General features: G+C 51.9%; 1 protein-coding gene across 1 annotated transcript; it reads left to right on the forward strand.

Moving 5' to 3' along the window:
* Positions 1 to 3,761: 3,761 nt before the first annotated feature.
* On the forward strand, positions 3,762 to 14,255 carry LOC308511897 (melanoma-associated antigen 8-like; the record flags this gene model as incomplete). Its single annotated transcript, XM_081081734.1, has 5 exons — positions 3,762 to 3,804; positions 4,069 to 4,143; positions 5,443 to 5,738; positions 13,176 to 13,257; positions 13,426 to 14,255. The coding sequence occupies 5 exons, from the start codon at positions 3,762 to 3,764 to the stop codon at positions 14,253 to 14,255; spliced, it is 1,326 nt and encodes a 441-aa protein (XP_080937860.1).
* Between the last annotated feature and the right edge of the window lie 2,073 nt (positions 14,256 to 16,328).

The following is a 16,328-nucleotide window of genomic DNA, read 5'->3' on the forward strand; positions in this document are numbered from 1 at the left end:
GGCTCTCCCCCGGCAGGGAGGCGAGGGACCCCCTATTTAAGGCAGGAGGCTCTCCCCCACTTGTCGCCGGGCACTCAGCGAGATACCCCACACCTGTGGAGAACGACTACCAAGGAGGCCTCCACTCCACCCAAAACTTTCAATTCTGAAACCGAGCCACCTGGACTCTCAAGAGAGGTAAGGACCGGTCGTTAAACTGGAATTGGGACGTCCCACGGAAGGACCTATACAGAGGGCTGGATGCAGCGGTACTCCTGGTCCTGACCCGCGGCCACGACGGTGGCCGGGGATCCCTGGTTCATGTGGCTGTAGGCTGCACTGGGTTTGTCTGTCTGGTATTTGTTTGTCTTGGTGTTTGTTGTCAAAAAGTTGTTTGCCTCTGTGTACACCCTGCTACAATGTTTTTTGAAAAATTTTCAGGACTTCGAGGAGTGAGCTGCAGGTTCCGGGCAACCTTAGGTTGCATTTGGCTGATTTATTTTGTCTTTGTTCTTTGTTGTCTTTGTCTTTGTCAAATGGGATAGGGTCAGTCATCTTCATCGTCCCCCTATCAATCAGGCCCACTCCGAGTGAGTGGAAGGGGAGCTTGATCACCTCCCGGGAAGCCATAGAGCTCCCTTAGACAATTAGTCAGGAATTGGTTGGATTGTTTACACTCTGAATAAACATTTGGTAGAAGTCAAAAACTCGGACTGTCTGGTGTATGAATGTAAATATGAAAGTCTGTGTGAAGTGAAAGAAATTAAAGTTCTAGGGTAGATTTAAAAGTTATAATGTTAATGCTTTTTTATTTACAGCGATTCTGTGAATGGGAGTGGCCCACTTTCCAGGAGGGGTGGCCGGATGCAGGGTCTTTTGATCTGACCACTGCCTACCGGGTCCATTATGTCATATACGGCCGCCCAGGGCATCCTAATCAAATTCCTTATATTCAGGTTTGGGTTGACATATTGTCCAAGAAACCCCGGTGGACAACGTCTTGCCTCCTGAGGGGAAAATTGGGACAGAGACAGACAGTCCTCTTGGCTTCGGCCCAGAAGGACAAAACTCCCCCTGTTCTCCAGGGTCCAAGTGAGGAGGCACTCCCCAGGGTCAGGCCTCCCCCGTATGCTCCCCCACCAGCTGGCCCGACGGTGGCTAAGGACCCTGGCCCGGAACCTCTGCCTCCTCCACAGCCGGTTTCTTTTCCTCCGAAAACACCAGTCCAGGACCTGGCTTCGTTCTCCCCTCCTCACACTAGGCAAGGGATAGTGTATGGAGGGAGAGAAGGAGAGGGGGAGAACCTGCAGGACCCAGCGGCATCTGCCAGTCCTGCAGTTCCTATGCTGCCACTACGGCAGGCAGGCCCTTTAGATTTGGGTCCAGACGGGCAACCTTTGATGGTCTATGTCCCCTTTTCTACCAGTGACCTGTACAATTGGAAGAACCAGAATCCTTCTTTCTCCCAGAACCCACTCTTTTAGAGTCTGTGTTTTTTTTTACCCATCAACCTACCTGGGATAATTGCCAACAGTTGATGCAAACTCTTTTCACTTCAGAGGAGAGAGAGAGTCAAGGCGGAAGGGAGGAGGTTTGTACTGGGTCCGGATGGGCAGCCTACCCCCCACCAAGATAGATTAGAGGCTGTGTTTCCCTCCAGGCGACCTGACTGGAATCCCAATAGTGAGAGGGGAAAGGAGGCTCTCGATCGGTATCACCAGACTCTATTGGGGGGCATCCAAGCTGTTGCTCGGAGACCCACAAACCTCTCTAAGGTGACAGAGACAGTCCTGACCCTAATGTCCCGGAAAGTGGAAGGGCTGTCATTGTAGCATTTGTTTCCCAGTCGGCCCCAGATATTAGAAAATATTGCAGAAGTTAGAAGGCTTTGAGGGGAAATCAATCTCTGAGTTGGCTGAGGTGGCCCAGAAGGTTTTTAACAATCGGGAGAACCCTACAGCAGGTTTAAACACCCAGATGGCCAAGGTCCTCCTGGTCCTAAATGAGGAAAAAGGCCCAAGGGGCCGGAGTGACAATAAGAATAAAGGAAAGCCTCATGGGAGAAAAGGAGTCCAACCCAGGCTTGGAAAAAATCAGTGTGCACTTTGCAGAAAGGAAGGACACTGGAAAAGGGAATGCCCTGAACGTGCGGGGGAACCGACTCCCGTGCTGGTGGAGGAGGTGGATTAGGGTTGCCAGGGCTCAGCTGGCCCCCAAGAGCCCAGAATAACTCTGACAGTGGGGGGGCCAAAAGGTGGACTTCCTTGTGGACACGGGAGCCACCTTCTCTGTCCTGCAACAGCCAGTGGGTCCGGTCTCTAAGACCAAAATCGCCATCAAAGGGGCAACTGGATAAGTGAAATCCTACCCATGGACTAAAGGTCAGATCTGCGACCTAGGAAACGGCTCAGTGACTCACTCATTCCTAGTAATGCCAGAGTGCCCTTACCCTCTGCTAGGCCGGGACTTGCTGAGTAAATTACGGGCCACAATCTCTTTTGAAGGGCCAGGGCCAGAGGTCAAGTTGCAAGACCCAGGGACTGCGGGGATCTATCTTCTGACATTGCCCTTACAGGAGGAATATTTAACACATGAGGAGGAGCCTGGGGAAGTCTCCGCAGATGCCTATCTCCAACAACTAAGACAGGCTATCCTGGGAGTTTGGGCAGAGGACAATCTGCCAGGGTTAGCTAAACACCGGCCTCCAATTGTAGTCCAGCTAACCAGCAGTAATACCCCAGTCAGAGTCCGGCAATTTCCAATGAGCCAGAAAGCAAGAGTGGGAATCGCCAAGCACATTAAGAGGCTGAAAGAGGCTGGAATCTTGATTCCTTGCCAATCTGCTTGGAATACTCCCCTTTTGCCAGTACAGAAACCAGGGACTGAGGATTTCAGGCCGGTGCAGGACTTAAGGGAAGTAAACAAGAGGGTTGAGACTATCCATCCCACGGTTCCAAACCCTTACACTCTTCTCAGCCTCCTCAAGCCAGAACACCGGTTCTATACTGTTTTAGACCTAAAGGATGCCTTTTTCTCCCTTCCCCTGGCAAAGCAGAGTCAACCTATTTTCGCCTTCGAGTGGGTGGACCCGACAGAGGGAGAGTCTGGACAGTTAACTTGGACTAGGTTGCCACAAGGGTTTAAGAACTCACCCACTCTGCTCGATGAGGCCCTAAACCAAGACCTCCAGGAGTTCCGTCAGGACCATCCACGGGTGACTCTGCTCCAATATGTAGACTTCCTCCTACTGGCCACGGAGGAGGAACAGGACTTTAGATAGGCCACTTGAGAGTTGCTGACCACCCTAGATCATTTGGGGTATCGGTCTCAACCAAGAAAGCTCAGCTATGCACTACCCGAGTAACATATTTGGGTTACAACATAGAAGGGGGTAGGCAAACTTTATCCAGTAGCAGAATAAAGGCCATCTTGTCAATCCCAAGGCCTACCACCAAAAGGCAAGTCCGGGAGTTCCTCGGGGCAGTGGGTTATTGCAGGCTGTGGATACTAGGTCTTGCAGAAATTGCGAGACCACTATACTCTGCAACAGGGGGAAAGGAGGCCGTCCTGGTCTGGACAGAAAAGGAAGAAGAGGCTTATAAGAGACTGAAAGAAGCCCTGATAAGCGCCCCAGCACTCGCCCTGCCAGACCTAACCAAACCCTCCCAGCTATATGTAGCTGAGAACAAAGGGGTGGCGAAAGGGGTCCTCACACAACCCCTGGGACCATGGAAACGCCCCGTAGCTTATCTCTCTAAGAGACTTGACCCGGTGGCCTCGGGATGGCCCAACTGCTTGAGAGCCATTGCAGCCACCGCCCTCCTGGTAAAGGAGCCTCAAAGCTAACCTTTGGCCAAAATCTCCAAGTAGTTGCTCCGCATGCAGTTGAGACCTTATTAAGGAGTCCCCCGGAGAGATGGATGTCCAACGTCCGCATTACCCAGTACCAGGTGTTACTGCTAGACCCACCACAAGTCAGCTTCCTGAAAACAGCTGCCTTGAACCCGGCCACACTCCTCCCTGACGAGGAGGCAGAGTCCCCTTTGCATGACTGCGAGGAGGCATTGACTTCCCTCACTTCCCTCCTAGAGGACCTTGTGGACCAGCCCCTGCAGAATCCAGATGAGACCCTCTACACGGACGGGAGCAGCTTCGTAGAGGAAGGTACCCGGTATGCGGGGGTGGCAGTGGTGACACAAAAGGAGGTTCTCTGGGCACAGGCCTTAGGACGAGGCACCTCAGCCCAAAAGGCAGAACTTACAGCACTCACTCAGGCCCTCCGGTGGGGAAAAGGAAAAAGAGTGAACATTTTCACAGACAGTCGGTATGCTTTCGCCACTGTACACGTGCATGGGGCCCTATATCAGGAAAGAGGCCTCCTGACCTCAGGAGGAAAGGACATTAAAAATGCTTCTGAGATACTTAACCTCCTGGCAGCCATATGGGGGCCAAAAGAAGTGGCAGTAATTCATTGCTGAGGGCACCAGAAGGGTGATAGTCCCGAAGCACAGGGAAATCGACTTGCAGACCAAACCGCCAAGGACGTGGCTAAAAGACCAGTAGGGCCCCTAGAAGTTCTCGTAGCCCTGCCAGCACGAAGGCTCCCAGAGAAGCCTACTTATGTGACGGGGGAGCAGAGGCTAGCTGTGAAACTAGGGGCCCAGGAAGGAGAGGCTGGATGGCTAATCCTGCCAGATGGAAGGCCTATAGTGCCAGAAGCCCTGGGGCGGACCATCGCTTCCCAGACCCAGCAGAGCACCCACCTGGGGGGAACGAAGCTATCAGAACTACTGGGAAGAGAATTTTATATCCCAGGGATCCAGAAAATATCCCAAGATGTGGCTAGGAGGTGCCAAGTGTGTGCCCGGGTAAACCAAGGGCCCCCTGTTGTGGCCGCGCCGGGGCAACGATTCCGAGGACAGAACCCTGGAGAACACTGGGAAGTGGACTTCACCGAGATACCAGGAGGACAAGGAGGGTATAAATACTTGCTGGTTTTCATTGATACCTTCTCTGGCTGGCCTGAGGCATACCCAACCAAGGCAGAGACAGCACAGGTAGTAGTTAGAAAACTCCTCACTGAAATTGTCCCCCGGTTTGGCCTGCCAGTATACATGGGGTCCGATAATGGCCCAGCGTTCATCGCCAAAGTTACACAATCCATAGTTAAGGCCCTGAGGGTTACCTGGAAATTGCATTGTGTCTATAGGCCACAGAGTTCTGGACAGGTAGAGAGGATGAATCGGACCTTAAAGGAAACATTAACTAAATTAAAATTAGAGACTGGTGAAAACTGGGTAAGTCTCCTTCCTTTTTGCTCTCCTCAGAGCTAGGTGCACTCCATACATAAATGGACTCACCCCTTTTGAAATTATATTTGGCAGGCCACCATCTCTTCTTCCCTGCCGAAGGGAGGAAGAGCTTGCCCGACTATCTACCCGAAATTTGCTTAAGTCCTTACAGGCTTTGCAGAGCAGTGCCTCATCAGCACGACGGGTGGTAAGAGCCGTACTGGAGGAGGACGTGCTGAGATCCAGTCCAACACAGCCTGCCTTCTCTCCGGGAGATCTCGTTTGGGTGAAGCATCACACCCTGGCAGCCTGGAACCTAGATGGGATGGACCCTACCAGGTGGTGCAGAGCACTCCAACTGCCATCAAAGTCTCAGGAAAGAGGCACTGGATCCATCCTACGCAGGTTAAGAAAATGAACGACAGCATCGAGGGATGGCGGGTCCAGAAGACCGGAGACCCGTTGAAGGTCAGACTCACTCGGTGTTCTTCCTAACTCTCCTCATCTGCCTGCAGCCGGGACTGGGAAATCCCCATTCGGCCAGAAATTACTCTTGGGAGGTCACACGTACTATTGATGGGACTGTTATAGGCTCTGTTGTTGGAATAGGGGCGCCTGTCATCCCGACAGATCTCTGTAAACTGTTTGGAGAAAACTGGGGAAATTCCCGTAGCAAAACTGCATCGACTGAGTATGGCTCAGGGGGCCATCCCCGGGTCACCAAAGCCAGGGGTTACGGGTGCGGAGACCTAGCCCTAGAGCAAGAATTGTGGCACACTCGACATTATGTCTGCCCCCGGGAAGGGGGTAGTAACTGTGGAGGAGAGGGTGCCTTCTATTGTGCCTCTTGGGGTTGTGAGACCCTAGCCCCATGGAAAAAAACCTCCCACCGACAAGCTCCTCTGTCCGAACAGAGAGGTTAGACCTGGGGCCCCGAAGAAGAACTGCACGATCAGAAATTGTAACCCCGTCCTCCTCATGCCTCTCGCCGGGTGGACTGACCAATGGGAAGGGGGAAAGACGTGGGGACTCAGACTCTATGTAAGCGGCCGAGACCCTGGCCAGCTCTTCACCATTCAACGCCGGACTCTTCCCCGGTGGTTCAACCCGATTGGCCCCTTGCGTCCCCCTAGACAAGCCAGAGAGGCCGAGCCAGTCACAGCACCCAGCCCCAGCTAAACCTCCTGGTTCCCCGGGGTCACAAAGCCCTGGGAGCCCCAGCCCTACTCCACCTGCAGCCACGACCTCGCCAGCCCTTGGGGACCTACAACAGCTTTTGGATACACGCTGTAAAGTTAATGGTTTTATACACCCAATACTCCAGAATCTTAGAGGAGGACGCTGAATCAAAGATTTGATTCCCAATAAGACCAGTAGGGAATGTACTGGGCTGCATATCGGGGCGCGCTGTACTGTCTGCGCTGTACTGTCTGTTCCTGGAACAGACAGATAGGAAGGTACTGACATCAGGTCAGGCCTTGAGATATGGTCTCATGGTCCCTCCTCAATATACTGTGCTCTCTGTTCCCGGAAAACATAGATAGGAAGGTGATAATGCTATACTATATCGGGAACAAATTATGTAAACAAGGCTTTGTAACTTTGTAGTTTTGCAAATAAATAGGCTGTAACGCTTGCAGTCATTGCTTCAGTTCAGCCTTTGCTTTGGCGGAGTGCTGGGACTGCAGACAGCTGGCCAGGTTAATAAACGTTCCTAAATTTAAATTCTGAGTCAGTGGTCTATCTCACTGAGCCAACCCATAACATATATAAAATATATATAAAAATATATTTATAAATATATATAAAAATATATAAATATATATAAATATAAAAATATATATTTTAATATAAAAATATATATAAAATATAAATATATAAAAATACAAATATAAATATATGAATATAAATATATATATACATATGTATATATAATATGAGCACCTATAGATATATAAACACGCCGGATCAACATTTAGGCTATATGTGTACACATACACTATATATCCAGATCTATGCATGCATATACATATATGCAAAGATGTATGCATAAATAAAATGTATACAAACTAGGTAGAGGTGCAAAATATAATAATTACTATGAATGAGGATCAAAAAGGAACAAAGCCTGCAATGACAAGCAAAAGTAGACAGATAACCCCGAAACCAGAGACCCGCTCCAAATCCCTGCTGTAGCTCAGCGATTTTACTGAAAGGAAACATGTAGAACACAATGTTTCCATAGAGCCGGGCGGTCTGGGGAAGAGGCACCATGGGAAGTGGGGGCAAGGGAGGCAGTTAGGGTCTGATGCTCCCCAGGAACCACGGCTCTGCAGCGCCCCCTCTGGGAACCGTGATGTGACCATGGTGTCCAAGCCAGGGCTGTGAGGACCCTCCAATAAGGACTGAGGGCTCCAGCCGCCCACACAGAGGGCCCACCCCGGGACGAAGGCTGGTGCTCCTGTGAGATACGGGTACCTCAGGCAGGGCTGTCCGGCTGCGCAGTCCCGCCCACCACCCGGACTCTAGGACCCAGAGGGACCTGGGGAGGCCGACACTTGGCCTGAAGGGCACAGACCCAGGTCAGCACAGGGTGGGGGCCCAGGCCATCCAGACCAGGTAGGGACCAGAAGGGGGGCTGGGTACAAAGGAGCGGAACTCCGCCCGGGTCAGCAGGCCTGGGTGACCCCACAGTTGGTTTCCGGAAGTGATGTCACTGACGCATTGACTTCCGCCTGTGAAGCCTGGGGGAGCTGAGCGCCATCTATGGGAGGCCGGCTTCGGTTCATTAGACCGGACAGGCGCTGAGGGGAGCCACCTCAGGTCGGCACCAGCGGGCCCAGGCTCTGCCTGGAATTGGGGTGAGGACCAGACGGAGGTTCCCTGGAGCTAGTTCAGCCCCTGCCGGGAGCCCTGGGGAGTGAGGCCCACAGGCCTCCCCTGGGGTCTCGGGGGTGCCGCCCTCGGTGTGGGGGTCTGGCCTCCTGGTTGACAGAGGGAGGGTCCCAGGACCTGCAGGCCTCACGGTGAGGCCGTGGGGGGGACAAGGTGACTCTGGGCCCAGAGCAGTCTGTCCCGGGAGCCCCAAGGCGCGGGGGGACCATGAGCGGCGAGGCCTGACTTCCGGGTCCTCCGGGTCTGAGACCCTCGGGCGGCTCCGTGTCACGGCGGCGTCTCAGGTCGGCAGGGGGGGTCCGGGACCTGCCCGGAATCAGTGAGGGGACCCTAAGGGAGACTGGGGGCCTGAACCCCAGAACAGTAACTATCGGGCAGGCCTCCTGGGGGTGGGGGAGGCGTGAGCTCACGCATTGTGCTTTGTGATTTCTGCATTGGGTCTGAGAGACACGGGGGGGTTGGTTGGAGGAGCAGGGCTTCAGGCAGCATAGGGGGGCTCCCCGGTCCTACTGCTGTCAAGTTGGGGACCCTGAGGGCGATTGGGGGCCCTGGACCCCAGAATCCTCAGTCCGGGGAGGCCTCCTTGGGGTGGGGGAGGGGTGCTTTCACGCATTGTGCTTTGTGATTTCTGCATTGGGTCTGAGAGACATGGGGGGGGGGGTTGTTAGAAAGAGCAGGACTTCAGGCAGCACAGCGGGGACCTCAGGTCCTGCTGCTGTCAAATTGAGGTCCGTGAGGGAGATTGGGGGCCCTGGACCCCAGAATCCTAAGTCCAGGGAGGACCAGTGTGCGGGGTACTAAAGAGTGGGGTGGGGTGACTCCTGCATCAGGTGTGAGAGACCAGGGTTTGGTGTAAGGAGTAGAGCCACAGGTCTGCTGAATGAGAACAGACGGGCCCAGGACCCCACAATATAGGGGACCACATAAAGGGCCTCCCCTGCTATGAGCCATGGGAGACCCCATATCAGATGACCCTGTGAGGTGTGTCCTGACTTCCGCATGCAGGTCTGAGATAGGCTGGGGCTCACTGTAAGGAGCACAGCCACAGGAGGATGGAGGGCACCCTGGACCCCACAACCAGGGGACCCCAAAAACCCTACCCTGCTATCAGCCTTGGGATGTTCCCTGGTGAAAGACCAAGTGCCGAGTTTCCTGACTTCTGTATCCAGGACTGAGTGAGACTCAGGACTTGGTGAAAAGTGTAGGGAATCACACTTCTAGGAATATTTCCCTAAGAAACCGGAAATACCAATGAGAAAGAATGTATGCACCCCTATGTTCATAGCAGCACAGTTTACAATAGCTGAGATGTGGAAACAGCCCAGGTGCCCATCAATGACCTGATGAAAAAGCCGTGGTACATGTATGCCATGGAATACTATGCAGCTGTATAAAGGGAAGGGTCTCTTACCCTTTGAGACAGCATGGAGGGACCTGGAGAGTATTGTGCTAAGTGAAATAAGCCAGTCAGAGGAAGATAAATATCACATGATCACACTCATATGTGGAATCAAAGTTATAAAGTAAACTGATGAACCAAATAGATACAGACACATGCAAGCATGGGACAGATTGGGGAATCTCAGAGGGAAGGTGGGGAGGGTGGGAAGTAATCAACCAAGAACCTTGTGTGCATATATGCAAGGGCCATGGACACAGACAATTGTGTGGTGAGGGCGGGGGAAGGGGACAGTGGTGGGGTGGAGGGGATCATATGTAATATATAATAATGAAAGCATTATATGCTAATTAGACTGGACACCCTTCCAGATGTCCTTTCGTAGGCAGCCAGGGCTGTGAGGGAAGCCCAGGTCTCACGTGCCAGAGGGAAGCTGGTGCCAACAGCCAGGGCAAGTAAGGCCTACTCTTGCATAAATTTCGTGCATCAGGCCTCTAGTTCTTTCAACAATAAAGAATTATTATAAAATTTAAAAAAATGAAAAAAGAAGGCCATATAGGGAATCAGGTCCACAGAGGGGAGAGCAGTAGTACTACCTAGACTCAAGTGGCATTTAATGCCTTCAAATCAGGGTCTCAGAGCCTGTGGGCTTTCGTACACAGGCCAGCCCCAGGGAGGCAGAGGAAGGACCAGGACCTGCCAGGGTCATGATGGGTACCCTGTGTCAGGACTGAGGGGACCCAGGACTCCCAGTGTAGAGGCTTCACAAAACCCCACCTTGCTCTTAGCCTTGGAAGGCCACAGGGATGGTGACCGCATGGGGTGTCTCCTGACTTCAGCATTCAGGTCTGAGGGAGACTGGAAACTTGATAAGAACTGTAGGGCCTCCCTCAAGTCCACAGAAGGGATGCAGAAGCACTGCCCAGAGTCAAGGTGCTTTTCCTGACTTTTGCATCTGGGTCTGACAAGCTTTGGGGTTCAGTGTAAGGAGCAGGGTCTCAGGTGGACAGAGGGAACAGTCAAGGTGAGGACCCCCAGGGAGGACTGGGGGAATTCAGGAACCCTAACCGGAGGGAAGTCCACAGAAGTCTGCCCTGCTCAAAGTGTTGGGAGGCCCTATGGTGGATGACCATGCAGAGAGGAATCACAGAATCCCAGACCTGATGTCCACCCTGGCAGTTCAGGGGGAACCACAAAGACAGCAGAGGGGAGGACCCGGGTCTTGCCTGGAGCCAAGGTGAACATGAAAAGGGAAGACTGAGGGACCCGGGACCCCACAACAGAGATGCCCCACATTACCCCTACTGTGAACCCTGGGAGGCCCCGAGTCCATGACCACATGCTCTCTTCCTGACTTGGGCCTCTCATGTTGACAGGAAGTTCCAGCTCCAGCCAGGAGTCACGGTGAGGATCCTGCAGGAAGACAAGTGGACGCCACCCCCTGAGGTCTGAGGGGTCAGGCTCCAGGTAGGCAAAGAAGGGGGCTGCAGGGCTCTGCCAGGATACCAGGTGAGGACCCGAGTTAGGACTCAGGAAGCCCCTAGCACACCTTGAAGTATGTATGCCTGAGGCTTAGCCAGGGCCATAAGTGTCCGAAGTGTGCCTGTTCCTGCCAGCAGCACCTGGAATCCTCATGGTAGGCCTGTGGATTTGGGTTGCTTCCAGACTTCTACCTTAGGAGTGGCAAAGGGAGGTGAGGGCATTTTCCTGAAGGGGCTGGATTCAGGGCAACATGGGAGGTGTGCCAGGCAATGCTGGTAATTAAAGTGTGGGTCTTGAGGCAGGATGATGGTACCTCCCACCCCAGTAAAAACAGGGACCAGCTGGCTTAGGCTCTGCTGGCACAACTGGGTCATTCGGCACGATAGTTAATGTGGTGTATCTTGAAGTCCACCTTGGAGGTCACAGAGAGATGGTGGACATGGCCTGCAGTATTCATTCTCAGTTCAGCAGAAGGGAAAGGTCCCAGGCACTCTCCCAGTGTGCATGGATAGTGTGGAACAAGGATATCACACTCCAGACAATGGGTGCCCTGAACCCAGTCTGTGCTGCTGTCAGCCCTGGGAAAGGCCTGGCATGGGTCTACAGAGGTGGTTCCTTCACAGATTTGTCTGAGGGCACTCGGGAAGGACAGGGTCTTGGTCAGAGGGAATGCCTTCAGTTCATCAAAGTGGAGCTGAAATTGTGGAAGGGTCATAAAGGTGTGAATGCTTTCTTGTGGGACACTGCAGCTATGTGCTCCCTGAGAAAAGAAGAGAGCCCTCAGCATCAGGGAGTGTCCTGTGTTCAGCATCCAGATTCCCCAGGCAGGGGTACCTGGGTGTGACATGCTCTCCCTTTCCACATGCCTGCTCCTCCTGAGCTTTTGTCACTGAGGACAGTTATTCAGGGTGAAATCGGGTCAGCCGGATTCAGATCCAGGCCAGGCCAGGAAGAAAGGCAAGTATCCTGAGGCCAGACTAAGGGAACTCTGTACCCAGAACGGATGGGCCCAGGCCCTGGTGTCAGTTGTGTGGGAACCTGGACAAGGGTGGGGACAGATGGAGCTCCTGTTCACTTTTGTCTCAGAGCTATCAGCAAGGTGAGGACCTTGGTGTGAGACCACACGTCGTATCATCCCCAGGATCCACATTTTGTCAACAGAGAGACGAGTCCCAGTTCCTGCCAAGAATCAAGGTGAGCACTGAGGGGGAGCAGAGCACATGGGAACCCAGACTTACCCTGCCTCCTCTGTCAGCAATGGGGAAACTCGGAATAGGGCCTGGATTACCTCAGCTCACTTCCCTACTCCTGTACCTCAGGGAGGTGCACCCTAAGTCTAAGTAGATTGGGCTCAGTCAGCAGAGAGAGTGTCTGAAACCCTGCAGTGCGTCATGGTGAGAAATGATCAGAGCCTTAACCTAGGATAGATGGACCCAAATCTTCAGTCACCCCTTCTTGATCCTCCGGGAGAGGGACCACATGTGGGGCCCCCTCAGTTTCTTGACTGCAGTATCAGGTGTGTGTGGTCTTGTTCTGAGAGTTTGACCTCAGGCCAGCAGAAGGCAGTGAGGGGCCAGGCCCTGGCAGGGGAATGGTAAGGATCCTACATGTGCAAGGAGGAACCTCCCACCCACAACAGAGGGGACCTCACAGAGTCCTACTGCACCTCCTGTCAGCATTGGAGTCCCAGGACTGTGATTGCCATGTGCATGCTGAAGTGCCCCTTTGTTCCCTCCAGCAGAGCCCCCGGATAGAAGGAGGTGAAGGTCTTGGTCTACTCTACATATTCTAAGGTCACAGAGCAGCAGGAGGCCAGGAAGTGCTAGGAATTAAGGTGAGGTTCCGACCATGAATATGTCCCCATGGGCTCCCCACCCATGTCAGAGGGTCCTCACATTGCCTGACACCTCCACACCCCACTGTCAGCTACAGAAACCTGTGCTCTGCCTTCTATACCCTGAGCAGTCATGTCACTTCCTACTTCAGGTTCTTAGTGGGCAGGCTAATCAGGAGTGAGCCCTGTGAGTCCCATGTACACCCCTAAAGGAGAGACCTGCCAGTTACCTTTGTCAGAGCCGCCTAGGGTGTGTTTCTCAGCTCATGCCTCTCTCACTCCCACTCTTCCCCAGGCCCGTGGGTCCTCATCGCCCATCTTCTGCCCACACTCGGTCACTGTTCGAGCACGAGTCATCATGCCTGGTCATCATATGAGTGAGCTTGAGGAAGACCATCAGGACCCAAGGGAGATCCCTGACCTGCTGGCAGAGGAGCTGTTCTGGGCCATGCAGGAGGAGGAGGAGGAGGAGGAGGAGGAGGAGGAGGAGGAGGAGGAGGAGGAGGCCCTGTCTCTCTGCTCCTCTCGGTCTTCCTCCCCCTCAGTCCTGTTTATAGACAGCCTAGAGGAGGTGTCTGCTGCTGAGACACCAAGTCCTCCCCAGAGTCCTCAGGGTGCCTCCCCCCATGCCATGGCAGCCTTTCCATGGAGCCAATCTGAAGATGAGAGCTCCAGCAGCCAAGATGAGGCAGGTCCAAACACTGAGGGAGGCCCTGATGAAGATGCCGATTCCTTGCTCCACAAAGCACTGCATTCCAAGATGATGGAAATGGTGGAGTTCCTGCTCCTGAAGTATCGTGCAAAGGAGCTGACCACAAAGGCAGAAATGCTGAGTAGTGTCATCAAAGAGCACCAGGACCACTTTCCTGAGATCTTCAGTGCAGCCATTGAGTGTATGCAGCTGGTCTTTGGTATTGATGTGAAGGAAGTGGGCCCCAGTGCCCACACCTATTTTCTGGTCACCGCCTTGGGCCTCACCTATGATGGGATGGTGAGCGATGGCCATACATATCCCAACACAGGCCTCCTGGTCACACTTCTCTGGGTGATTGCTGTGGAGAATGATTGTGCCCCTGAGGAGAAAGTCTGGGAAGCACTGAGTGTTTTAGGGGTGTATGATGGGAAGGAGCATTGGATCTATGGGGAGCCCAGGGAGCTCATCACCAAAGTTTGGGTGCAGGAACAGTACCTGGTGTACCGCCAGGTGCCCAATAGTGATCCTGCACGGTATGAGTTCCTGTGGGGCCCCAGGGCCCACGCTGAGACCACCACGGTGAAAGCCCTCAAGTTTGTGCTCACAGTTAATCACAGGGATTCCCATTTCCTCCAATCCCTGCCTGAAGGGCCTGAGTGCAATGAAAACCACTATGCCTGAGCCACAGTTGTACCCAGGCACTTTTCGGGTCCATGTGCATTAACTTCTTTTGCTGGGCGTAAAGTGCATACCATTTTCAACTCTGTGTTTGAGGAGAAAGCAGTAGTGAGGCCCAGGGAAAGCTTTGGGCTCCTATGAAAATTGAGAAATTTATGATTTATTACTTTGAGATTTTTTAAGGAAATTTTCTAATGTTCCTTTTCATAGGTTTCATAAACTTTTAGCACATAAGTTTGTAAACGACATTGATCACATATATATTTCTACATGTCCAGCTCAAGAGTAAGAGATTTGCTATTGTATAACGAAAATTGGGACACTTCCCATCCTAGGTTGTGATCCCATACTAGATAACATGGCATTATAAAAGGATTTCCTTGGAAATGTGAAAGAATTCAGCAGTACAATTGATGGAGTTTAGAAATAGAAAAATAAAAGCAAAAGGTTCTTTATTTTTGCTTCTTATCTCTTCTTGTCTGCCTTTCCATGAAACAAATTATCCAATGATCCTTAGTTGTTGTAAGAAAATGGCGGGATTTCATCTGCATAAAGGCCACCTCTGCTCAGTAGTTCATTTAATCCCCAGACATGTCCTCTGGAAGGCCCTGTGATAGTAGTGGGCACACTATCATAAACAGGGCACACACACCCACAGGATTATAGTGTAGGAGCTGAAGTCATATAAGGAAGGGGTTAGGTGTCCCTTTAATCCTACAAACAAATAACAGAACAGGTGAGGCGGTGGGCCTCCAGCAACCAGCAATCACTTGTGAATGGACTTCATTTTTACTACAGCATACTTGCAATAGCATGGATGGAATTGGAGAGCATTATACTAAGTGAAATAACCTAGTCAGAGAACGGTAAATACCACATGATTTCACTCATATATGGAATATAATTAACAACATAAACTGATGAACAAAAACAGATCCAAAGACAGAGAAGCATCAATCATACCATCAAACCTCAGAGGGATGGTAGGGGAGAGTGGAGGTAAGAGGGGGGAGATCAACCAAAAGACTTGTATGCATGCATATAAGCCTAAGCAATGGACACAGAGGTCAGGAGGTGAGAGCATGAGTGGGGGGTGAAGGAGGGTAATGGGACACATACGTAATACCTTAATCAATGAAGAAAAAAATGTGTATGGCCTTAGCCAGGGTATTTGGGAAACTGATTACCTCTGCTGGGGTTGATTGTAAAGAAGCTGGGGGTGGCAGCAGCACATTGTGTGTCTTGGGTGTGAGAGGGAAGTGTGAAATGGAAAATTGTGCTGACAAGTTCCTTTGGGATCATGGATAAACCAGAGAGAAATCGCCACCTTGTTAGGAAGGGTGGTTTCCTGCACGCAGTCTCAGTGTCATTGGACAGTATGAGCACTAGGCGTGTTATACCCATCGTCTGCACAGATTTCTACAGAAATACAGTTACTGGGCCAAGAGTAACATGATGGCCTGGGAGAGCCTAATTGGGATTGAATGTTAATGATCTTGAGTGTGATCTGGCCAATCATTGTCAAGGGGTAGATTTTGGGGGGGGGTGAAATGAATGAAAGCATTTGTTTGGATGAAAGAGCAGCTTGGATAGAGGGAAAGAGTTGTTCCTAGACTCTCTTTCTAGAAGCTTTGTGTTGTGTCCAGCTGGGAAGGGTCCCCACACCTGAATGTCAGCATACATCCATGAATTGGGAACACACTGTTTGGCCAGTTGGGTGTTCTATGCTCTACTGAACTGCACATTCTCTAATATGACCTTGATGACAAACAAATAATCACAGTGCCAGAGGCGAGAGTGGAAGTATTTGGGATAAAAACAATATTAGAAATAACTGCCATTCATCACAGTTTCAATCTCCACCAGGCAATGTGCACGGTGGTTTACAAACACTCCACACATCCCTGCAGTCCAATAAGACAGGGATTATCAGACCCACTTACTTCACAGAGCAAGAACCTGATGCCCATTGGGCCAGCTAATTTTCCCAGGAATACATGGCTAGTAAGTGGAATCATGGAGTCTTGACCCCTTGCCTGAATTCATCAGGAGTCCATGATATTTCCTGCCTTTTTA

Source organism: Myotis nattereri (genome assembly GCF_964212035.1).
Source record: "Myotis nattereri genome assembly, chromosome: X".
NCBI lineage: Eukaryota > Metazoa > Chordata > Mammalia > Chiroptera > Vespertilionidae > Myotis > Myotis nattereri.